This window comes from Myiozetetes cayanensis, unplaced genomic scaffold (assembly GCF_022539395.1).
Source record: "Myiozetetes cayanensis isolate MyiCay16 unplaced genomic scaffold, myiCay2020 scf9, whole genome shotgun sequence".
NCBI classification, from domain to species: domain Eukaryota; kingdom Metazoa; phylum Chordata; class Aves; order Passeriformes; family Tyrannidae; genus Myiozetetes; species Myiozetetes cayanensis.
In genome coordinates, this window is record NW_026088185.1 from 12,182,290 (window position 1) to 12,209,336 (window position 27,047).

The 27,047-nt window shown below is 35.2% G+C and overlaps 1 protein-coding gene across 7 annotated transcripts in view; it reads right to left on the reverse strand.

The window, feature by feature from the left end:
• Positions 1-27,047, reverse strand: part of ADAM23 (ADAM metallopeptidase domain 23) — a 70,776-nt gene that overhangs the window by 32,703 nt on the left and 11,026 nt on the right. For all 7 annotated transcript variants that reach the window (XM_050339306.1, XM_050339304.1, XM_050339307.1 and 4 more), the window contains exons 4-12: positions 15,325-15,388; positions 13,085-13,167; positions 12,298-12,361; positions 10,203-10,275; positions 9,607-9,680; positions 8,682-8,747; positions 5,377-5,448; positions 2,761-2,927; positions 719-803 (exon numbers count right to left, since the gene is read on the reverse strand). In XM_050339306.1, coding sequence (XP_050195263.1) covers positions 719-803; positions 2,761-2,927; positions 5,377-5,448; positions 8,682-8,747; positions 9,607-9,680; positions 10,203-10,275; positions 12,298-12,361; positions 13,085-13,167; positions 15,325-15,388 — 748 coding nt within the window. The remainder of the gene's footprint in view (positions 1-718; positions 804-2,760; positions 2,928-5,376; positions 5,449-8,681; positions 8,748-9,606; positions 9,681-10,202; positions 10,276-12,297; positions 12,362-13,084; positions 13,168-15,324; positions 15,389-27,047) is intronic.

A 27,047-nucleotide genomic window follows, 5' to 3' on the forward strand; every position in this document is an offset into this window, starting at 1 on the left:
TGTAACAAACGCTACACCAACTCATTCTGACTTAGCACATACCTACTGCTTCAGTAATTCAGTACAGTCAATCACAATTCTGTGTGCATATGAGGAAAATGAACTCAATAAAGCTGAGTTTAACATAACAGAAAAGAATTTCCTCCCTTAACCTCAGGAAATCTCTCCCTGCTGGTTAACCTAAGGAAAGAAGTCTATTTGATATATATGTCATACAATTTTATATAGTATGATTAATCCATGTTAAAAAAGGAGACTTTAATTATCAATTTAACATTATATTGAGATAAAAAAATAACAATAATAAAAAACTCAATACACTGGGACAGTTTTTTTCTAGTTTCAATGTTGAAAAAATTCAGTAAGAATTGCATATCATTGGCACCTCAGAAGACCAAGCCTCTTACAGTGAGAAACCCCCAAAAATATTAAGTGCTGCATCTGAAACACACAGTTTTTTGGACCTAAATTTCTGTCAAATATATTACAAGCCAATTTAAATTCTTATTAAGACAATAGTGCAGGAAGGAAAAATGCTTTTTAAAAAGAACAGCACACTGAGCAGTAGTTTAATGATGATCAAGAAGGTTGGCTCTGAGAATCCTAACTTTTTAATATGTAAGTTATCTTTAAAGCCCTGAATACTGAAACACATAACCTCTGAGGTTACAATGTACAGATTCTACTTTATTTCACTTTAGTAATGAAAAAAAATTACCTCATTTACTCCAACTCCTCTGGCCACAGAACAAACCCCTCCAAAATAACTTAAGCTGCTCCTTTTGTAATGAAATGTCACATTCCTTACAAAAAATAGAAATTAAGAAAATATAACACATTGACATTGGGCACCAAGAGCTTATTGAAAGACCACACTCTCACACGTACTATGATAGATTGCATGTACATTCATCTTCTTCTAGCATCAAAAGCAATTGAAAGTTTACAAACAAAATACCAATATTGAAAGAGGTGATTAGATACCAGCTTCGACAAAAATACTATTTTTATATTGTGGAGTCAGAATCAGTCTTAACCCACAAACAAACCAAGTATGGAAAACTAGAGTAGCAGACTCCTAAGACAGCACAATGATAACATTTCTTTAAAAAGTTAACAGTATACTCCAGTTTATAATCTCTCAGGAAGGAATTCTGTTCTGAAATGTATCAGTGTTGAGAATTTTTTTAATTATGATCTTAATCCAAACCAATTCAAGTTCTAGTTTCAACTCCAAATGAAAACACTGAGAAGTATGCCTAAAGGGAAAGTAATTTAATACTGTTCTTTAACCCTGCCTACTTTCAATTACTGTTAATAAGCCCCAAATAATTTAGATATAATAATTAGTTAAGCAATCTGGAAGACCTAAATTATTTTATAAAATGCCTATAAATTACTATGAATGATACCTATTTTAACTTCATAGTCATAATAATAAATCTACACAGCCTACAAATGACCTACAATGACCTTGCATGATCTACAAATGATTCTAATCTTCAAAAATTAATTGTTTTTTTAAATGACAGGATACTCCATACAGGTATATATTTATTTTTCAGAACATTCTGACAGCCATCAGAACTTTCAGACTGCAGCCTAAATAAATGCTTACAGCTGGAGGCTTTACAATAGTCAGAACCTCAGTAAGGACTGGGGCTGACAGGCTCTTCTGGAAATGGTCTAGTTCAACCCCCCTGCTCCACAGAGGCTCAGCTGGAACACGCTGCCCAGGACCATGTTCCACTGGCTTTGGAATATCTCCAAGCATAGACACTCCACAGCCTGTTTGGAGCAGCCTGTTACAGCATCTGAACACCTTCAAAGTGAAAGGGTTTTTTTCCCCTATGTTTAAATGGAATTTCCTGTATTTCAGGTTGTATTTGGTACCTTTCATCAAGCACCACTGTGAAAAGCCTGTTTGCTCTTGCTGGCAAACTCCTCAGCAAGAAACATTATATGTCAGCAGCACTTGGCCTACGTTATGAAGAATGCAATTAGCATTGTGTTGTGATGCCTGTATTAGGGAAATCTGGAGGAAATTCTTCATCCCTTAGTTTTATCTTCCTCTGCAGAAGATGAATTATAGGAGAATCCCATGGAAGACATTTGTTACTTCATCCTCATAGTATGTCCTGCTGCTGAGAGATGGCTTAAGATTTTTATGCTGCTTAGGGGAACACACATTTCCTCCTCTTTGCTTAGAATGCCGTGAAGTAAAAAAAACAACTTGCACAGTTGAAGTTGTGCCTAATGGTGCAAGTGGAATTTCCTCTCAAAATGCATTGGGTCTCAGAAAACAATTCATTCCAGTTCTAAAGGAGACCTTCCACTAACAAATCATCACTGCAGCTACATGTGTGAATAAATATACTAACTGGAATGCTCTTGTGGCAACACATAATGCTGTCAGCTCTGCCCTCTTCTGATCTTTATTGGGAAAGCAGTACATAACACACCTAATTAGCAAAGCTAGGTGTCCTTAAGGGCTCATCAGAAGACACTTCAAATATGTGACACTGTCTCCAGGTTTTAAAGACATTCAAATTTCATTATAGATGTACATCAACATGACCATGGCATATATCACACCTAATAAAAACAGGCTAACATGTTAAATTTGGGTTCAGATTCCTAAGGAAGGCAGATGTTGATTGATGTAGTGAATACACTAAGCAAAAAAGTAAGAAAGAAGAGACAAGTAGAGAGAAAAGTATATATACCCGATATTCTAAGCCATCACATAATGGTACATACGAGAGCAGGTGCACAGCATCAGCGTGCTGTTTGATGTAGTGCTGTCGGTATTTGGAGAAATCGTGGAGCATCTGCAGAGGGTCAGGGTGAACATTAATACGATCTCTGTCTGTCCAAGTTTCCACAGCAACAAGAACCACCCTGGTGTTCAGCTGTTCCTTGTATATCTGAGGGCAGAGACAGGACAGGCACAGGAGTAGAACACTGGGTCAAACATGCACAGTTAGCCAGCAAGAGTAAAGCGGAAGGACAAGAGGGATAAAGCAGGAGGAAAACATGGGGAAACAGTTAGCTGGAAATGCCTTGGATTTCCTAGAAGTTAATATTCTGATCAACCTAAATTTTATGTTTTAGAGGACAAGAACATCCCTTGCTGCTTTTTTTTTTTTTTTAGCCACTCCATTTTCTCTAAAATTCTCATGTCAAATAATTCTGCCACTGAGTTTTGCAGAAAACCTGTACAAAAATCAGCAAAGAAGAAATGTAAAGGTACACTGGGTGATCTCAAGGAAAAAAAGAAGACCTCAAAGACAAAGAATAGCCAAAGACAATCCTTAAGCGGAGATTAAATAATTTCTCAGTTCTCCAGTGCATTCAAAATTTAGTTCACATAATGCTTGATTTCCATTTATATAGTATAATCACTGAATACCACTCAAATAATGTGAGGATTAAGTAAAAACATTAATTTTTCTATTAATTTAATGTCACTGTAGCAATAGACAAGGAAACAACAATCAGTCCTAGTAATAAGAAAACTGTTTTAAAATACACTTTTTAACTTTGTGCATGATACTTGATTCCAACAAAAAACTGCTGCTCTCTTTAGGTTGAGCTAAAAAAACTGCCAACTTTTATTAACTAAGGTTATAAAAACTTTCAGATCTACAAAAGACGCATTCCTTATGCACCCTGACCAGAAAGCCAGTCTTTTGTATCAGGGCAGCATTATCCTTATTAAAAAGTAAATGTATAATGTTCATCTTAGGTAAAAAGGACAATAAACGTAAGAGCAAGAGAGAGCAACCAGTTACGCTCAATTTTGTCCAAGACCCTTGAAGGAAAAAAAGAGCATTAGCATGCTTCAATCTGAGGAAGACAGGCTGACAACATACACAGAAAATGGTATATGAAATGAGAAAAATCAATAAAATTAACCCCCCTGAAATTACATATGGGTGGATCAATAAAGACTTTACTTTTACTTGCTGAGAGAAAAACTCTATTTCCTGAAGCAAACAGGAGGGAAAGAAAAGAAGAGGGAGCAGAGAACCTGAAAGCCTCTGAAAGCCAAGATCCTTTTCCCAAAATAAATCAGTAAGAAATGCAGCCCACTCCCTATGGACACAAGGGAATAACAAGGTAGAAATTCTTGCTCCTTTTCATGCTTTATTTAAAGAAAAGGCCATTAAGATGCCATTTTGGAAGATCTTTATAGGGGAACTGAATTCTACAGTGGAGTAAAGCTGAATGTTTCTGCATACACACACACAGAGCAAATAAAAATGGAAAGCAGTCAGAGAAAGGAAAGACAGATGAAATCACTTTTGTAAAATGCAGAAGAAATACAAAGTAATGATCAGATGAGAAAAAAATAAAGACACCACCTTTTCCTTGGGAATATACTATATAAATTGGAGAAATATTATTGCAATTATTTATATTTTACTTGCTCTAGTAACTTTTCTTTAGACTACTGGCACTTTCAGATTGTTACAGAAAAATATTCCAAAACACTTCCCATATGTCATGTATTATAGATATATTCATGTGAATTTTCAATATACATACAGTATACTTTATATGTAAGATACTAGGAACAAATACCGTATTGCTTCCTCTGAGACAAACTGTTGACAATGTTTTGCACTGAATCATATTACACAGCTGCATTGGTATCAATAATGTTACATGGAAAAGGGATTCAGAGTCAGCATTTGATAGCCTTTGTATGCATAATTACTAGAGAATCTATCCTGTTTTCACCACAAACGGAGCTCTGAAACACGTATGGTCACTATATGTGTATCAAAAAGTGGGGAGAAAATCAAATTTTACCACAGATATTACTTTTAGTTTATATTCTGTAAGCAAAATTGTTCTAAATTTAGTTACAGTTACAAGCATGGTATATGTGTCACAGCCATTTATAATGTACTACAAGGGGATTTTGTTTGTTCAGCTACAAATACAGATTTATCAAGGAGAATTTTTTACTCACACTCTTTTTCTCCCAGTAGATATGTGTGTCCTTTGTGGACTATACTCCCAGTTTCAATTGCTTGGGGTTAGATTTGTTTCACTAAATCTAAACTTGATTAAATATCATTCTTAATTGGTGACAGCTACTGAAATCTCCTTTAAGTTTAAATCATCTCTGCTAAGGGCAAACTCTGGTAGCTGCAAGCTTTGAGAAAAATGCCACGGAAAATCTGGTGGTTTCTTATACATTCACCCCAGGCTATCCTTCTGCAGAGGAACTGGAAATGCACTTTAAAATGTAATTTTCATAGTTGCTTTTTTTTTTTTTCTGGTATTCGAAAACATTAATTTTTTTATCACAGTGCTAAACTGAAAGTCAGAGAATCAGTGTTCAGAAGAAACATGGATACTTACAGCATCTACAAGGTTTACCACAGACTTTGCAAAATTGTTTGTGTATGCATTTGAAGAACGGTGCCTTTTGAACTAAAAGGAGAAAAGAAAGTAGAACACAGTAAGAACTTAAATATTTATTACTAATTCTTTATTTTTACACCATGAAAGGAAAATTAATATTTTAAGAAACAGTAAAGGAAAAATTCAATAAGCTTTTCAAATCACAGCCTACATCTCATATTCAAGAATCCCTGGAAGATAAAGGAAGCCTTTCACATCTGTAAAAGGAGCATTTAGCCTCAAGAAATATCCTATTTAGAAATAGAGTCCAAATGTCTGAGACAAAATTACAGATAAACATGAACATAAACATGAGCTCAAGACTGAGAGGATACTGTACCCATTAAAAGTGTGCTTAACCTGAGGAGTTACCTATCAGACTGTATTAGACACATTCCATGACTGTAAGATATGAAGATGAAGCATTTACCACTTGCCCTGTGCACAGCTCTTTGCAAAGGCATCCTTTCTCCACAATAGCTCAAGACTCTTATAACAAGTAGCATTAATCATATCAACAGCCAAAGTGGAAGAGGGAGGGCATGGTAGAAGTAAATATGTGTTTAAACGTGAAAAGAGTTGAGTTGATATCTTAAATTTTAGCTTTAATTTCTTTTTCTATTTTTAAAGACTTTGATGAGCTGTATTTGAAGTTCTGCTTCCTAATTTCTGTGCATGTCATTACAATGGTTTCATGTCTTTCATCACTCTGCCCCAAAAGTCCCTTCTGTTCCAAGTCAAACTTTTTAAAGATGCAGCTGTGGTATCTGAAAATGAATTCATGACTTTCAAGAAACTGTAAAATTATAAACCAAAATTACATTACACAATATCATTTGCAGACAGAAAAGTAAGTCTTCAAAATTTCATAGAAAAGGCACACAAAAGAGCTTAGAACAAAGAGAGCAAAAAGTCTTTACAAAAAACCTCTTATTAATTTCAACTACTAGTTGAAGTGACAAATTACAAAACAAAAAATTACAAAAAATTACAAAATCCCCCATTTTCCAAAATTATGCTTGGTGCGAAGGTGAAAGTAACACTAGAAGACACATATGCTTTTAAAATGAAATTATCTGTTTCTGAAATTGAAAGCAGAAGAGTGACACACACACTATATTATTAGATAATAACTTCTACATTCTGTTAAATTCAACTAATTTTTCCCCAATCAACCTAGTTTTATATGGATGAAATGCCATAGAAATAAAATAAAAAAAGTTCATCACATTTAAGGGTGACACTCATTTGACTGCAGGAAGATAGTTTTTATTACAAATGCAGTTATTCACTGTCAGGTTCTACAATGCTTCAGCACAATCACAGCAGGTTTTAATACCCAAAGGTCCTACAACATAGGTTTGCAGAGACCTGTCCCTCTATAACTATTCTCAAAACAAAGCACTTTCGGGTACAGTGCCAGCAGGTGCTTAGGATGTACACTGAGAGGAATGAACATATCACAAAACCCTGCTCCCTAGCACGACAATGGGTCAGGGGGAAAGGGGAGCTTTGGCTTTATGTTTTGAGCCAATCCCAAACCTTTCTAGAAGTGGAAAAGTAAAACAATATGCTTTGGAAAATGTTCTTGGTTTTCATGAAAGTACTAAAATGCTAAGATCAATAGCAATATACCACATAATGTGTTTAAGCTCAGCTCCTAAACCAGAAATTAATCTAAGCCAGTAAAAAGTGCAACAACCTAATTAAACATATTTAGCTGTGTCTTTATTGCTACAGGAAAACAAAATGTGAAAATAGTATTAACCACTTCACACAACGGTCAAAGATATTTAAGATACTTCTTCCAATACAGATCTTTGCTGCAGGGCAAACCTGCCCTCTCCTGGTAAGTAGAAAATCTTGAAATTACATTCAGTGAGCTCCTGGACTGGCAGGCTGTGACTCTTAATTGTGAACACTTCCCTAAGTACATCCACTTTATTCCTTGAAAAGATTTATTATCTGTTTCTGAGCCACTGACAACTCTGGAACAGAAAATCTTGTGGTTTAAAGTTCTAACAAATAAAACGTGAGGGGAGACAAGTGGTCTGTAACCACTGTAGTGAACAGAGTGGTTGTCCTTTAAGTATGTCTGTAATACAAGAGGCAAAAGTAAACTGACAGACATAGAAAGTTTTTCTCTTCATAAGGAACATCAACCACAGACATCAAAGAAGACAATACAATAGCCATAACTTCAATTATTGTGCCCTACTGCTGTACAGCTAACACCTGAACACTCTTACAGTAGTTTTCTACCAGGTAGCTTTATGAATGAGAACAGCTCAGGAAACCTCTGTCCTATGCTTTCCACCCACTCAAATTCCCTCCACACTGCTACTCTCCAAACAGAGGTTACGTTTGCCTAGACCACTTCCATGATTTATTAGACAGATGATGGAAGGGTATATTATCTTCGTATTCAGCACTGGAACACGTACAAATTACTGCATCCTGTCCTGATATCAGCTGTTTCTTCCCCTTAAAAATCATTCTTCAGTGTTGGCAAAAGAGCCCACAACAACATAAAGTTGTGGAAAACATGGGAAAATATGCAGTACAGTGAGAGACACAACAATCTCTTTACTTGCAAATAAAACAAACAAAAACTTTTATCAACAGAATTTGATTTAAAAAAAAAAATCTTGTTCACACAAATGTCACTCGGTTTGACATTTTCCAGTCATCCTTCAAGAAAAAAATGGGAAAAAAGGAGGCTTTCCTCCCCACGTTCCTGGGATTTTTTTATGACAAACATTTTCTCAATCAAACAAACAACTTACCCTGCACTTTATTATGAATCCTGTTTATAAGCACAGAATACCCAGGAAGAACAACCAAGAGAGTTTTGTCTATATGTTTTGCTGCATCAAAATTTAAGTTAGTAAAACTAAACTCAAAGTAACAAATTCTGACCTCTTTCTATATAACTTTAAAGATAGGATATAATTTTAGAATGTTTAGTGTGTTTGTTCTGGACATAAATGTTTCATTGTTTTACTTCATTGGCTTGTGGGCATATTAAATTAACCATATGATACCAAGGTGTTTCAGATTTATGTTGAATATATAATTGCTGTAGAAAATCTTGGGCAACATTAGGCTTCATTGGGTATTATGGCCTATTCTGTGTCTTACAATACAATTATTAATAGCTGCTAATAAACAAAATACTGGACGCAAAAGTAGTTTATGCAGCACAATCCTGGACATCAACCTACAAATTATCCCCAATATTACCTTTGGATTCATATACTTACCATTTTATGGTCATTGACTATCATGAGCTCCAGATATTTCATTTCTTCAAAGACACCACGAGATATCTGACAGATTAAAGAAATTCTTTGAGAAATCATGAAGATGTCGTGATTTTCAAAAATAACTGCAGTTGATTTATATTATATATACACAGTACATATACATATATATATGGGGGTGGGATGTAAAGCTGTAAAAACTGGGTCAGACATTCAACTAGAGTAAAGAATCACAGCCCCAGTAACTTTGTGAGTTATGATAGACACTGGCTGAGATTCTGAGTCACATCATTAAGAACGTTCAAAGTCTACTGTTTTTGGTTCAGTGCAGACACCACCACTTCTTCCATCCTCTTTTCATTATGTACTATTCATCACGGATTTAATGAGGAAGGAAGTTACTAAAAACAGATGCACCCTCAAAAATATGGTGTGGATTGTGCAACTCAGTGAAGAAATACAGATTAATGTTCTTTAACTCAATTATTCCCCTAACTGACACATATGCATGTGAAGATCATGAGGACTGCCCACTTATGTTCTCTGAATAACCCAGTTCTGGGTGTCCTCCTTTGGATTTTTGATTTAATCGTGCTACTTAATGAGCCAAATGACAAAAATGTCAGACATCCACGAAGTAGGCTAAAATTTCATTCAAAATCACTCTTTACCCTCAAGCAGACCCAAAACTTAAAATTCTAAATTCATTTTCACTACTAAGTTTCCACTGAATTGATGTATTGCTGTTACTGTAGAAAGTTTACTAACTATTCTCCAAATATTCTATTTTTAAAGAACAATCTTGTTTTCTCACTTGATAATTGTATTATGTGTCAATGTTAGTTTCCTAAAGCTTATGTTCTCTTGACATTAAGAAATACAGAAATTACAAACAGTCTTAACTCAGGGTCACACTTTTACTCACTGCTCTCTTTTTTCTCTTTCTCCTCAGCCACTGAAGTTCAGACAGAAAGGGCCATTCAGAACTAGACTCAGTCTCTGTACAAATTACAGAAATTTAAGAATTTCATGGCATTATTTTAAACTACTTAAGTACAGTGAGCAAACCTAAAGTAGATCATCAAAATGAGAACCACCTTTGCTATTGAAAAGTTCATTTCTTAAAATATATAAGATATCTCATATCAAGACTCAAGTAATTTAGAAATCTGATAGTGAAAGCATGCAAGGAGAGGTAAAGAGATTGTAACCTAGGCTTAGAATATATATTTTCTTCCATCTTGTGTCCTCAATAGCATTAATATCACTGATTAAATTTAGTGATTTGCAGAAGAAAGCTAAATACAGGTCTTGATGGATGAAAATCATGCAGCTGCTTTTTGAAAATCTAAATTCCATTGCAATAATTGTGGAAAAAGTCATGTTAGGATATATTTTTCAAGTTTTTCTAAATGATCAGCAATTTTATATACACTGTTAGCCTAATTTTCAAATTTTTCAAGTTATATATACACGATTATTTCCAATATTTAAAAACTCATAACATAAGCAAAAACATACCAAGGTCCTGCAGCTGCTTGGAGGCTTGTGTTCCATAAGTTCTTTGGATGATATGTGGCCTACTTTTACTTTCCTGATAAGAAAAATATGTGAAATTTTCTTCTAATTAATAATGTTGAGTGAAAAATGTGATACTTCCTTCAGCATTTATAATTTTTATTATTTTTTCAATGAAATGCAAGCAACCATAGTATTAATTTGGGATGGTAATAATTTGAAGCAATCTATTTGCAATCCTGAGCAAATGATGGAGCCTCTCTGCTTCAGCACATTTACTGGCCTACAAAACTGAAGTATCACAGATGTCTTTAAAATTATCTGAAAAAAAGTCCCTTAAAAGCCTTAATGTTAGAGCAAATAGATCATTTATTCCAATAAATCAAATTAAAAAGTCTATATCTGGTTGAAATCTTCCTCCCACAGATGAAAAGCAACTATTACTATTTATGAAAAAACCCTATCTAATTGCAGCAAAATGCAAGAAACCAATCAATATGCTATCCTTAAGAGGATTGTTTCACCCTGTTTTATTGGTGTGTACAACACTTAAAAAGGTCACGGCTTTTAATGCATATTTTCTTTAGAAGTCTGACATATCCCAAATTATCACATTTGAATATCTACTCTAGAAAACAACTCTTTTCTTCTCTAACACCTCCTTTGCAGAGCCTGCCAAAACAAGCAATTCTTTTCAAAAGGTAGGATGCAACTGTTCTGTAACTTTCATAAGAAATATATAACTCACTGAAGGACAATACTGCATATTTCTGCTGAATTTTGGGGGGAAGGGGAGGGAGTTTTATATACTATCTACTATAGTTAAGATTAATCAAGTTGAATAAACTACACACTGCAGGTTGTGTCCAAGAGTTGTATCTTGCACAGTGAAAACAAAAAATGAGCCTCTGAAAGCTCTCTGTGGAGGTATTATTTTATTTTCTGTAGTTTTCAGAAAAATATGCATCTCATCTGTCTTCTTATCATCTAGAATTCAACTTGAATCCTCAACAGAGTTGGTCAATAGTATCTCACTTTTATAACCAGAACTTCTACACTTAAAAGTTTTACTGAAATACCACATTGAGAGAGAGAGATATTGATTTCCTTTGTTCACTCAAGCAAGAAAACAGTTTAGTCAAATTCTCTTCTTCCTACTATATGGATACTGCTGTATAAATAAAATCTCCATGAATTTACTGTGTTTGTGTTGTCAGTTTTCAGACTTACAGTCTTTATGAACATGTGTTACATCAAACATAGACACATGGAATGTCATGTTGCTCCTGGGGAGGCAGAGAAGTTTTTCAGGATGTAATATTTTCCCGTGTCTCTAAAGTTTCATTCTCTGTCTCAGTGTTGCAGAATCATTTCACCGAAAATAACTCAAATATTTGAATCATTCAGGAGGTAGAAATCTGCCTAGTTTTACTACTGTCTATGAAACTGTGTCAGCTTTATTTAACAGCTAAATTTTTAAGAACAGCTATATTATAACACTTAATATAAAATACAAAAATAATAATAGCAAGATATGTGCATAAATGCAGTCCTACACTCTGATCCAGGTAGTCATGTATTTGAATATGCTGTATCAGAATCATTTAAGCTATTCAGTGACCACTGAGGTAACACACAAAGTGTAAGATACCCAGATAGAATTATCTACTTAATTAAGCTCTTAGTGAAAACATGGTAGGTCAGGAGAAATCTGATGCAACTATTTAGAGAGGAATGTATAAATGAGTTCCAGAGATCCCTTCTACAAATTTATAAATACTTTAGTTCAAGTACTAGAGCAAATTGATAAACACTTTTGGACAGTCCATAACAATGTGCTACAGAAACAGTCTTATTAATCTATTCCCAGCATCTAAATAATCAACAGTAAGTAAGAAACAAAAAATTAAAGAGGACAAAAATCATAGGTAAATCATACTTACAAATTTCCTGCCTTAAATAAATTCCAATCAGGTGTTTTAAAATACTTCTGGTTTTCATATAAATGCATGAGACATTCATTTATTGATTTGTTCTTTCATTTGCTATTCCTTGAGCACTCTCCCAAACCAAACAAATAAGATAAAAATAAACTTACTGCGCTGTGGGTCAGTTCCATCGGTTCTATCAAGTACACATAAGTACTATCTTCAAACATGCCACTAGAACATGGAGAAAAAATAGTGATACTTAGGATTACATGGCAATTAGTTTGACTCCAGGATATGAATTTTGATGAGACAAAAGCAAACTTAGGGCTGAAAAACTTACCAATATTAAAATTAATTCCATATATGTTCATTACTACCACATGTAGTTAAAGCTAAGAATATATATTTTTTTAAGATATCAGGCACATTTTAATGAACCAACACTAAATGTAGTGGCAATGCAATGATAAAGTACCAAAAAGAGTAAAGATTTGACCTTGGAAAGAGGAAGTACTAAGATAACATTACCATGCAGAATACAATCAACAGTTGAGTTGCACTCAACAGTAACTAGTTCTAGTAGGGGCTAATTTCTTACATTTTTTCTTTATATAATGTAACAAAAAGATCAATTTTTCTATTGGTTGACAGAATCATACATGAATACTGACCATGCAAACTGCTAAAGTACTATTCTTGTTTATCCTTCACCATAAGTTATCTGGGGAAATGTTTATTTGCACTTACCATATTAAAAGGTTTTATGAGACAGCATCAACACTCTAACTCCGATACTAAAAAAATAATGCTAGCAGTTTGGCATAGCTGGTACTGGCATTTCAAAACATCAAAAATCTTTGGGTCTGTAAAGTTTCAGTCCCTCACATATTAAGATAATATTCAAGAGTCATAACTAGTTATAGCCTTGTTTGAAAAACGAGAACATGCACTTACTGAAGTCCATTACAAGTTGAAAGAGCAACTTTGGAATCCTTGATACCTCTGATATTTCCATGGTAGTAACAATGCTCTCCCCCCTAATAATGTTTAAAAACAAACAATCACACACAAAAAATTACCCTGATTTAATATCTGTTACTTTAAACCACGGCATAAAAAGATCTAACACTAACAATACCAAATTAGCTGATTTAAGTAATATCTTTACTGTCTATCACAATAAACCCAGTTAAACTAAAGATAAAAAGTATTCTCACAAAATTTTATTAAAAACCCTAAAGTATGGTTGTCTCTCACACATTGCTGGAAAAACTCACCACTCATCATAAAAATATTCTTAACTCTGGTATCACATCATCTGAACTCCAACAAGCATATTGAACCCGTTCCTTACGCAATTATTACAACTCAAGAAGGAACCAAAAATGTAAATGCTGTTTGTCTACCTATACACACCGTTACTTCCATTTTCCATCTTATTTAATCAGTTATTCAGATTCTGCATAAAACTCCTAACAGGTTATTGTGCATAACTAAATCGAAGTACTATATAGGAAGTAATCACTATGTGTTTACCTTTCCATAGCTGAGAATGCATAAACCATGCTTTTTAACAGCTAAAATGTGATCTTCTTTCTCACACAACGCTTTTCAAGGTTTTTTTTTTTTCAGGATGATGATCTGAGTAAAGAAATTGTTGTCCATTCTTCAATTATTCTTGTAATAAACTACCCCTTTCTATAAAATACAGTACTTTTCATTAAGATCTCACTTCTTTAAATCCACATTGGGAAACAAAACAATCTTTTCCCTACTTAGGCCTAAAAAGTATTGTAAGATACTGCAAAAGACCAGGATACAGTCCTTACTGTGACCTCCTACACAAATTGTGTGTATATTTTTTGAACCTATAATGAAGCCTTTTGCAGATTAATAATGTGATCTCAGGAGCTCTATTACTGCTTCTAAATAACACAGTTCAGAAAACATCCCTTAGGAAGTTTGGATCAAGTTACTGCAGCATGCAAAGGTAGCCATTTGCTGAGTCTGAAGTTCTAATATAATTTTCCAGTCAGATTCATGATTCAGCAACCGCAGTGCTCAATACTAGTGCTGCAGCTGACAATTGCATGAGCTTGTCTAAGTGCCAGTGGGAATTGTTTTCTTGCATCATTTAGCATTTTTGCCTATTCTGCAGAGTACTGAGTCTTAGTGAAACAACTTCCTTTGTATGTTACATGAAACTCTTTTTCCTCTACAGTGGAAGAAAATAATTTCAATAATTACATTGTAATGCAATTGTTTAATTCTGCTCTTATCTGTAATGTATTCTTTTATTTGAGATTCTCTATAACAAGGGCAAAATAGTAAACTAGATATCTAATACTTGGACAAACAACAGTCTTGACTTTCTGAATGCATAACTGTAACTGCAATGTTTGCTTGTCTCCACTCTAAATAGAGATATATTTCACACATATTTGTTCACAACAAATAATCCAGCATTCATATCAAATATGAAAAACAGTAATTCCCGGAAAATGTAGTTTTTAACCTTCCTAGGATCGTACCACCCCTCATTTTGTTACTAAAACAAACAAAAAGACTGATCTGGTTCCCTTAGGGCTAAACTATCTTGCATAACTTTAATCTGCCCTTGGATTAATAGCCTATGGCAAGGAATTCAATTTGGCAGTTAGTTTGACAAACTTAATTAATTGGATATCAAGCAATATGCTGATTTTATTATAACTCCAGAGGTTAAGGTTTCAGTTAAGTCTTTCGTTTTCTGTTTCACAACTGTATAATTCTTGCAAAGAAAAGTCACTAGCAGTTTTTTTGTTTGTTTGAATGTCTTACATTACCATTATCCCTTCTCCTTGCACTTTGTGCTAAGGACATGTGAATAATTAATGAATATTAATCTGATGGTGGCTTCAAACCCTCCACCTCCTACATTTTACAAGATGTAATTGTTCTGGCAGTAACTGGATCATCTTCACTACTACCACCTACGAGTGCCTACCCCTCAGCCCAAAACACAGCTTTTCTTCTTTGTACAATTCCTCCTGTATTACTGAGATATCCTTACAAAATGAGATCACAGTTACCTTGTATGTGTGGAAAAAGAATTTTGATGGGTTTAAGTCTTGCAAAAGGGTTTTTTTGTAAAACATTTTATTGGCACTGTTCTCTCAAAAAGACCATTATGATAGAATTTAAGAACATAATACCTTAGAAAACTTTGGTTTTCCATCTTCATAGTGAATCTCCACATAATTGGAAGATAACAAGTCACTGTCAAAGAAAGGAAAAATCAAGATGAGAAAAATCTGAATACTCTTTCTACTACTATGTGTAGGTTTGAGGGCAGGAGTTTGCTATAATTTTGAAATCATTTTTTTTTCCCTGTACATTAGTTTAAAAAAATTAAGCAGTTTGTGTCCAGTAAACTGTTTGATGGTGCACTGGAAGTCAGAGTGCATTAGAGAATTGGGAATTTTATTCTGCAATCTAATCTCCTGTATTTTAGCTTTACAATTAGACTATCAGCCTTCTAAATATGCAAAAAATAAAAAATCCCATGGTTTTAGAATTTTGTTTGCTGACAGTAACTGACAAAATGTATGTTTATTGTGTTTCCAAATAAATTTTATATTTTATCTAAAAGTCAAACAGTAAGGCTGAACAAACACATATACAGTTGTTCTGAAGACAAGAGTGAATACTCACTTCCACAACTGCAAATACTCAATTTTTTTTCCAAAATAGTAATGTTCCTTAAAAAAAGGCCAAAACAAAGCACATCATAAAACACCCCCCATAATACCCCTTTTCTTACTCTCACATTTTATTCTCAGTTATCTTTTTCACTCTTTCTTAACTCTGGCAAAACAAGTTTCTGAAGCACAAAAATTTCCCATCCTGTGCAGTTTACAGTTCAGATTTCTTCTTTCAGTTGAATATGTTAAGTGGTCCCACCAAACATGCAAGATAAGCATTTTACTTAATGCAACCCAGAATACTTAGAATTTTTGAATTCTCTAATGTACCCTTTCAACTTAAAAAAAGAGAATCACTAAAGGGTCTGATAGTGATACATATATCTAAACAAAAATATCCTTGCTACAAATAAAAAACATCATTATGGAAGTCTGGTCTGACAAGATAGCTCTGATGGGAATTCACAACTAACAATAACTTATGATAATGGGTATCTCAAACTCAGATTAGGCTATTAGCAGTCCTGATAACACGCTAACTCTGGGACTTGTGGTTCATAAAATCAATTCTTCATGCCACATTTACCAAGCACTACACTCAGGGACCATCCTGCAGAATTCAGTTACCAGTTGTTCTCTTAAAAGTCCTTTCTCGTGGAATGAGAGACCACACTACGGGCACTCTGTGCCTGCAAAACCAGTGCTAATAGCCCTGAATAATTATTGAAGTCTCATAATTTGTGTTAAACGTCACTTTGAAGGCAGTATTTAATAGATATATTTTTAAAGTACAGATTTAAAAATAAATTCACTTGCATAAAAGCATTTTAACTTTCCTTATTTGCATCAGAGTAAGTTAAAAACATTTGGCAGAAAATACAAATGCTGTGTAATAGTGTAAGCACTTGACTACAATGCAAACAGTCATTTCTTCAGCATGGCAAGATTTGAAGCTTCTAAAAAGACTTACATATACAAAACAAACTTTAAAGGGTTGATAATGTAATTTGATTCTTTACATTTTTTATACTTGTTATCAAGCATAAGGACTGCTGTTCTCTGTATTTGATGGGATGGTAGAGACAAGGCTGCAGATAACTGACACAAGTAAGAAAATGGAAAACTCTGACTAGGATATAAGTATTCAAAAACAAACAAACAAAAAAATCACTGAGGATTGTTAAACACAAGAACTATGCTCAACTTGATATGGCCTTGACCAGACTCAGATTTTTAGACACTTCTGCTTGAATTCACTGAGATTATTTGATTTCCTCAAACCAATTCCAGAATCAGCATTTATCTGCCTGTTTCCAAATCAAATCACTCTTTCACACCCTCTTTTTTCCCCTTTTCTAGTAACCTTGCATGACTGATCTCAGAACTACTTTCTGTGCTTTTTGAATCTCCTAAGAGCTGCAGTAGGTGGTTCCACACTGTGTGTACTGACTCAGAGCTGTAGTCTAACTACAGCATTTGCCTCAGATTTATCTCATTTCACGTGACACAAGAGCAGCTCAACATTTCTTTAGTTCACCCTTTAAAGAATCTTTCCAGAGTTTAGTACTCTTTTCTTGGACTTTGGTCGAGTTTCTGTTGTAACACAGTTAATTCCCTCATCTGCCAACCTTTTCCATTCTTTAGCTTATCATTACTTCCAACTGCAAAGGAATTCCTAGTTCAGGTAGTGTCCAAATAAAGTGTCCCACATGATAAGGATATCTAACATGGCATGCTTATGATGAAAAACTCCTATATATATATATATTACAAGTACAAAGCAAGGAGGCAGCAGACAGCGAGTTTCCAGTAGACACTCTCATCATTGACTTTCCAAAATGTTTTCGTGGTCAGGTTTTGGCAGTGGGGGGAGCAGTAGGAGTGGCTTCTCTGAGAAGCTGCTAGAAGCTTCTTGTGTCCAACGGAGCAGTGCCAGCTGGCTCCAAGATGGACCTTTGGGATCTACTGGATACAAGGCACATTAAATTCTCCGTACCAAACAAATTCCCTGCAATGAAAATTAATTCAGGCCTGCTGTTCATGATATACTTCCCATGCTGTAAGCAAAATGCACCTTTATTTTCTGAAGCACCCTTTTGCCAACTGTAACATCATATCCACCACCTAGAAGTTGGAGTAGAAAATCTTCTGTAAGACCTGCCTTTCACAAACCTGCTTCTCATGCTATGTTGGAACAGGGTATGTATTACTAGTTTCTCATCATTATTGTGTTCTTAAGCTTGCCACACACAACCACCAAGGTTACGCAAATGTTCTCTTAACATTTCCCTCAGGACAGCAAGAATTTTGAACATTCCATGGAAAAAAAAAAAATCAGTCAGCTGCTCCTTAAACTGTATGCCATTATCTTGGTAGGTATCTGATTTTTGCCAGGTACCTATTCTTTTTTCAAATATCTGCCTAAACTAGCAAACGTCCTAAAGAACACCTTACTTGTAATCATTCAGAAATCCCTCAGTGTATCCTGCTAATCTGAGAACACTGATCTTATTCAGGGAAAGAGGGTGGGATGGGACCAGAACAGTATTTTTGCAGGATTTTTCTAATACAGCTTTTCTAATATACACAGTTAGTTGCCTCTATAATAAAGCTAATCTGAATCCTGTTCTCTATATTCATATCAAAATCAGTACAAACACAGCTATCACTGTGCTTATAAATGGTTAGGATTGAAATGTGATACTGCAGAGAAGCAGCCTAGGACCAGAAAATTCAGCAAAAACGTTCCACTACTACTGCAAAGGAAAATGGCAGGATTTGGGTAGGGGAGTTTGTTCTACATTTTGCTACAGCTCCAAGAATAACAACAGCTGTAAAAATACATATAAAACTGCTACTGCAAATGTTCCCTACCAAAGCTTTTACCTGTTATTAGCACTGACAAATATGACAAAAGACATGAGAAATTATTTAAGGAAAAGGAAAAAAAAAATTAATACTTAACCAAAATAACTTTCAAACATTTTTTCCTACTCAAAAGACATACACAGAAGAGCATTGTAATTTCACCAGGAGGTGTGATGGGATTCTTTATCGGAGTGGCATCAAAAAGAAAGGTCTAGAACACACTGATTAAGAGTTCATGTAGAAGTACAGTTTCCTGAGGAATGAGGCACAGAACTCACGCATAAGGTAGGGGTCTCCACATCACAAAATAACTTTTCTTCCTTCATTATCATTTACAGAGTGGATAAATTAACCTCTGAAAGGCAGACATGAGTTTTACAAAATTCATTTTATATCTCATCTACTCTGGACTGTTCTGCCATCTTTGATCCATTTTGAGCCATTTACATTTTGATTAGAGCAGAAATGTATCCAGTACAGTAAATTTGTTTTCCAATATTATGAGCACCAGAAACAGTGCAGGATTTAACTAAAACAATCATCAGTCATGACCATATCAGACAAAAGTATGTTTATGTAGTGACATATTAGTATAATCCTTTACAATGAACACATCAAATTGCAACATGTTGAATAACTCACGACAAAATAATTTGTCTGCCACGTCCTTTCCTATAGTTCATTCCACTCTTCCTTGTTTGTCTTAGATAATTGTACTTATTAAGCTGTCCTGCATCCCCAGCTCTTCTGATTTACACTGAGAAATGCAAAATAAGCAGCAAAGGGACATGCTATTCCCAGTAGTTGCTGCCTTTGAAGACACAGGCCAGCTGTTAAAGCCAGCAGCAGATGCTTTCTGAAGAACTCATATCCACTTCCCTGGCACGTAGTTTACTGCTGATGTTTTCCTTAGCAGGAGAGCTGCAGAGCGAAAAGTGTCTTACCTCAGCTGACATCTAACTATCCTGAAGAGAACTGATTTGGGCAGATAAAAGCTATGAAATTACTAAAAAGTATCTCATATACAAGTAACCAAGTTAGCTTCCAGGAACACAGTAGACAGCCTGCAGAAAATCAGAGTACAGTTGCATTATCCTTCTGACATACTTCTTATATACTAACATATTACAAGGCAATAATTTGTTATTTTTCAGAATTCTGAAATTATTCAAGTTCAGTACCAGTGTCTGAGCAACCTAGTTTAGTTGAATTATTTAAGAGAACACCCATCAGATGTTTTTGTCCATTTGACAGATACAGTTTAGCAGCACATTTGCTGGATCAAGGTACAGCCATCTAATGCAGTGGCCATCTACAGCCCTGTTTCCATTGCCAGTTTCAATTATATTCACAAGTTTTGCTGAATTGTCTGTTCTTATAGGAATTTAATAAGTTTCTAGTATGTGTTTATATTAGTCTTTACTTGGCTCTTGTCTTTGAGACTGCTCTGATAAGAGTGTCTCTGAGGAATGAATATACTGCAACTATTCATTGTTATTTTTTAAAGAAGAGCAAGGCTTTACTACTTTTTCTTATATTATCTTGAAGGAGCTTTAAAAAATCAGAACATGATACTGTGGATCAAGCAACTGTGATTACAAGTAGTTAAAAGAAACAACTGATGATGTAAATGTAAGGGTTAACTTTTTCATAACTATGGAATTAAAGAAAGTCCTCACTCATTTCTGCTATTAATACCATAATGAATCTGCAACAGTAAATTGTACATTTATTTTAAAAAATCACTTCTTGCATGGTCTTGCTATTGTTGTTTGGTTTTGCTTCGCCTGTCTTTGAGGGAAGAAAAGGATGACTTGACCACAAATTTATAAACTGAAATTACCTAGGTGGTCCCTCCAGAAGGCCTCAAAAGGGGGAAAAGATCTCCAAAAAAGACTGACAGGAAAGCACGTAATAGAATGGTATAGAACTTGCATATAGAATGGTGCAGAAAGTGCTCCAGATTTATTTCTGGATCAGTCTACCATCCCCAGTGCCAGAAACCCTGAGTCAGTTCAAGGGAGCTCAGGAAACAAACTCTTCATGATTCTTTCTCTAGCTTTGTCCTGAAGTTCTCCATCAGAGAATAGAACATGCTGTATTTTATTGGCTACTTCAGCAAGCATTTTGCAGGTAGCAGTTTGAAGAGTTTCCAGAATATTAACAGTGCATTGGTCGGTTTCCACCATATTTTCATTTACCATAGCACTGGAGACGATATCCCTCTAAAAAGTGCTACGCAGAAGGATATGAAGACACAAATGGATAGACAACATTACAGAAGATTAGTTCTATGCCATGGAAAACACCTCAGTGCAATTTGCTAAGACAGAAGTTTGTAGAAGAGCAACTGTTTAAATAAAAGATTTTGTTTTGACAACTGCTCAAGTTTACTCAATATAGCCTTTTGATTGATCTCTTTTCTTTCCTCACCAGTTTGGAAAACTTCCAAATTATCAATAAGAATTTTATTAACCTGTAGTGTAAGGCTGAGGGCTGCCACCTGTCTTTGCCAGAATGGTCTCGTCCAACGTTAATCACATTTGCTACAGATTCCTTCATTTGAAGAAGAGTTTTTTAGATACTAAAGAAACTCGTGTTTCCTGTTCTGATACTTCATGCGGTAACAGTCCAGTTTTAAACAACTCTTACCATGAAGGAAAAATCCAACCATAAGTGTGGGTTTTTTCCATTATTATTTCATTTCTAATACCAAAGAGAGTAAAATAGGCTTATTTACAACTTACAGAGAGCTGACTTGAGCACCTTCAGATTATATTAACAACTATAGCAGAACCAGAGATATATTTTGGTATTCCAGCAAACTGGAAGTTTATTTTTGTTCCCTTAATCCATGTTTCCATGTTGATCTATACTGCACAACTTTAGCTCTGTCATTGAATCAAGTTAAATTTAGTTATATAGGCTCTTAGCAGCTCCAAGATGCACAGGCTTTATAGTCACTCCAAATGCAAAGACCTCAGCCTGACTGCAACAGAATCTCCAATGCCAGGAATCCATTTCAACATAAAGATCTCATTATTGACAAGACTGGACCATATCAGAAACAGACTGAAACACCTACTAGGTTAGAAAGATAACAGTTCTTCACCATTGCCATGTTACATGTGACCAAGGAATAAGAACATAACCAAAGAAAGGATGCGTCAAGTCAGACAACTGCTTAGTGTGTTGTCTGACAGCAAATACACACATATAGCAATATTTCAGGTTGTTTCTTGGCACCCAATGATCTGTGACACCAGGATTTTATAATCTGGAATTAGTACAATTGTTTCCAATGGTTCTCAGTAATTTCTTTTCTGTAAGTTTTTCCAGTCCTTTAATTCCTGTTTAATAACATCTGCCCCAAGAATTTTTGCTGGGCAAGACCATGACAACATGAAATGCCCACTAAGGCAAATAATAACCTTTGATAGGTTGCTTCCAGCTCTGGAATGGCAAATAAGGCAGTAAAGCCCTGTTACCCACAGCTGAGGAACTCCAGGCTGGAATTACAGGAAGGCACACACATTGCTGTAAAATCCAGACACTGATGTCTTTGCATCTCCTCTGTAACAAATTTTTCAAAGTTGACTGGAGTTAAACTTTTCACAGTACTATTATCACATTTAATTTAGCAGCTTGTTTATCTTATAGGAACCATTTAATACCCTAACTGTTTAAGTGTTCATTTAAAAAAGTGTAATAAATATTTGAAGTTTCCTTTTGAAAAACTGTGACTAGCTTTCACATTTTCATTAAAACAGAATTTAGAAAAAAACCACGAGAATCAAATCAGTTTCTCAAATAAACCAGTTACTGCCCTACTGCCCACACACACCAAAAAAAGTAAACATCAATTATAAGCTTTAAGTTGATAGATAAAATTCATCTGTGATGTTGGCTGCACTTCACGTAAGAAACTGACTCTTCACAATACTCCTCATACTTTAACATCTCAAATATTAAGTTATGTAACAGCAAAATGCAGTGGGATTAAGCTTTTTTCAGTTCATGCCAAAGATGCCAAATACTTTTTTGAAATATTTAAATATTTCTAAATATTTGAAAGCTGAAAAATATAGGCTGGTTTCAGTGATTTTTTAACTCCCCTTCCCCCAAAATACTACATTTTGAGGCAAGTTTTCAGTAGGAAGGGAGAGGAGTTTTTTGTCTTCGGTTTTTAACTTGTGCTTCTGTCCAGCTCAGTTAACTAATTCCCTGTTCCTTGTGTGTGTCTCAGCCACCACAGTCCCAGTGGTGAAAGTTCCATTACAGTCCCAGCCCCCTGTGCTGGTGGGGACCTCTTTGTTTAGAGGCTGGACTAGACCATGTCTGAAAACTGCCAGACAATATGGCCAACTTGCCTCATCATTAAAAAAACAGCAAGTAGACATTTTTAATTCACTCTTTTTGGTAGCACTGTTCTTTAATGTGTTTTAGTACTACATCAGAACATAAAAACTGCTACCTTTAAACAGGACATAAAAGTAACTTGTCTGTCAACAGAATAGAAACTTAAAAGCTTTCTACACATTGATGGAAAAGAGATCATTAAAAACTAATTTGCTAGCACCACGCAGACATTTGTATATGTATATAATGCATCAATAAAAAATAAGAAACTGTTTGGATATACCAGGATCATTGATTAGCAAGTTCACTGTTACAACAAATGGACTGACATTATTGCTTAAGGACAAAAGTGAACTTACTGAAATTAATTAATAATTTTAATGGCTTTTTATAGAAATTGTATTTTAAGGCAACGATACATGTTACTTGTTGTATACGGAATTTATTGAGTTTGGGCAGACAATCATAGCTGAATTATAAGTCTAACTTTTCAAATGGAATCGTGATGCCACTAGTACCCTATAAACTTTCATTTTTGTACTGAGAGCATTAACTAAAAACTTTATTCAATCCATTACAGATTAGAAAAAGTATTAGTTTTTACATCAAATTATTTTCATAATACACATCTCTGCAATTACTATGCATTGTCAGAAATGACACCACACTGACAGCCTGAAATCAGTCAAACATTTAAATGTGACAAGAGGCAAAATGTCCGAAACTTTAAAGTAGCCCACCTTGTCCAAGAGTTCAAAACTGACATTTTTTCCAGAGTCTTCTTCTAAGAAAAAGCTGCCAACAATCACCTTTAGGATAACAAATAATATTTAATCTGGTTTAAGCCTTGTGCAACTGCAAAGTTGGTTACCCATTCAAACTCCATACAAATCTTACAAGTTAATTTTCTCTGTGCACTGAATTCAAGGGTTTGATGGGCTTGTATTTCCTTTAAGCTGTTTGTGCCACTGAACTAGGAACAAGATAGAATACATCAAGTTACATTTTATAGTAAGATGCTCCAGAAACTTTTAAATTGCTGATTTGTTGTTCTTACCAAATCTTGACAGTTATTAATGGAAGTGAATATCCAGTTTTCTTTATTGCTTGGTTATAATATTTGCAGTGAAAAAAAGAGCAGCTGCAACACAGAAGGTAGGCAATCACACAAATTCCAACAGAGGTAAACAAAACTTCAAACTGCAACCTGTTGGAGTTAACAACCACCCTCAACTTTATTTTTATATATTTGGAGAAGATTCAAAAAACCCACAAGAATAAAACAAAAATTACAGAATACATACAGAGTGGGTGGCATTAACACACCTTAGTGCAACTGATACAAATATAATTCAACATATACAAGGGAATTCCAGGATTCTGAATACATATTCCACATGGGACTGGATTATTTTGTCCAGTAGCATGTAACAGCTCAAATCTGGCCCTGTTGTTCTGCCTTTCCTTCTAACTAGATGCTGGCAATACCAATATGCCAACTAAAACTCATTGTAATCCAACATAGTAGCAAAAAGACAGTATTTTGCTGAACACACATGTAACTGAAATATGAGAATGGGTCTTTTTCAAATCATTGTCTAGAGGCATTTACAATTTATCTTACAAGTTTTATGACTTACAGTTTTAGAGTGTTACGCCCAGTCAAAAAGTAGGACAGGTTTTTGAAGTCATCATTTTCTGGAGCAGCACCACACAAAGAGTCAAACCTTTATAAGTCAAAAAATACTAAGAAAGCCAGGAGAAGACCTAATGTATAAAGAGGCAAGCAGTAGGGGTACCAGTAAGGCACCTGCACACCCTGTACCTTATATACAGGGAGTGAGAAAATTCCTGATACCACAAGAGCAGAACTTCTACATGTAAGGTGCACATCAAGTAGTCTCCCTCTCTCTTTCTGACGTGAAAGGCACTGCATTTCTTGATTGCTGATAAACAGCCACAATCAGAAAAAATATTCATATTCTTTATGAACCATTTGTTGTTCAAAATAAGCAAGGACAAACAGTAGGAATAGACAATGGGTAACATTGCAAGGATATGAGGAATGTAGAGCTACTAGGGTTTGTGATGGTATTTGGATAATAGCCATTCAGGATGAGACTAGGACAGGAAATGCAACCAAACCCAAATCCTAATGAACAAGAGATAAGAGTTCTGGTCTTCATTATTATCTCTCTTAGGTCACTGACTGATAGGACAAGGAAGCAGCCACTTGGCCATGACCTTGAAGAGATTCAACCAGAACTTTAGAACAGATAAGAAGTGGTAAACAATATCATTTGTCTCCTGGGAAGGAACAAACTTATTTCAAGATGCTTGCAGGGACCTGTGTGTATGTGCAATCACTTTTATGGAATCTTCAGGGGATGTGCCAAAGGTAGGGAAGGTGAATCAGGACAGAACAACTGTTGGAAAATGGAGAGGAAGTGGCATAATAAAGGAGTCATTATTGTAAGCTGTAAGACCAGGTTTGTTTGGTGCAGCCCCACACCTGATCACTACAATCTGTCCCAAGTTAAGTCCTACTGGCAATATTTCCTTCATGACTTTGTTTTCCATTCTGCATAGATGTGATGTGCAGGTAAACTTGAGAGTCAGCCAACATCTATAAGGTGACCTGTATCTGCAAAGACTAAGGCCTAAGCCAGTGACCAAATAAGACACCTCAGGCCTAGGCATCAATGGAGGATGAACTTAAAGCCTGTGTTAACATTTGAGCCAATGAATGCTGGCATGCCTGTGAATCAGGAGAAGGTTGGTGCCTGTGCTTCACCAGCAATTCTCATGAAGAAGAACTTTATCAGGTTGTTTGTATTCTTATTCACCTGAGTGCTGTCTGCATTTATATGTGGTGCCAGTAAAGGCAATGTTTTTCCCCTAGGGTTGTCTGTGTGACCAGTCATACCCTACATACAGTGCCACCTCGGGAGTGTGTGCTCAGTCTCACCACTGGTTGGGCGTGCAGACAGGAACAGTAGCAAACAAACTAAGAGAAGAAATTCCCTGTATCTCAGAGGTCACTAAACATAGGTTCCCTTCACAAATACATCATGATTATCCACTGGAATTAATAAGCATGGGTCCAACCCTCATAAAACAACAGTCTTATACTACACTACAGTTATTCCAGAGTCTAGAGAATGCACAGGTATCTTCAAGCCCTCTTTCTCCTTCAGTTCTGTGTGACACTCCCAGCCTTCGCACTAACTCATCTTCTCCAGCCACTCAAGATTTCACATAACATTTTGAAAGATCAAAATGCAAGAGCAACTTAACTTCAAAATTATGCATGGATGAAGGAAAATGTTTCCAGTTCACCTTTACAGCAAAACATCTGATAATTAACAGCCAAGCAGCAAAATACGCAAATATAACAGTTCTGCAAATTTTATAAATGCTGCTTTGAAAAGCTATTAGATTTTATAAGTTTGCATTTTTCTCCCTAATAAAACTTCCATTACATGACAGCCAAGACCAAAATAAGACCTCATATGAACCCAAGACCAGAGGAACACACTGGGTGTTTTAAACCCGTAAGCAATTTTTTCTGTAAATTTGTTTCTCCTTTTTTAATCATGCTGAAAGTCTCAAGGGCAGTAGAAGGGCCAAATGCACTTTTGACCATTACTGTACAAAATTTTACCTATCTGGTATTCGGTACTGATTTTATACTCCTACCTTATTCTTAAACTTTCTCAGTGTAAACTTTCAGTGGTAAAAAAACCTTCATTACAATTTTTAGAAAAAGCACATTTTTCTATACTTTCAGCAGTGGACATAAAAGCATGTGTGATACAAACAACTAAACCACTGCCGACCTGTATGTATTACAAATCAGATCTTCTAGACCTGACAATTATATAAAATTGTCTGCCTCACAGGTAAACAGACTCTAGTTGCACCTTTCCGAACAGCCACACCATCAAGATTCCCACCTCATCAGGAACTTCATGATTGCAGTGACAACAGCGTGTTTTCCAAATCAT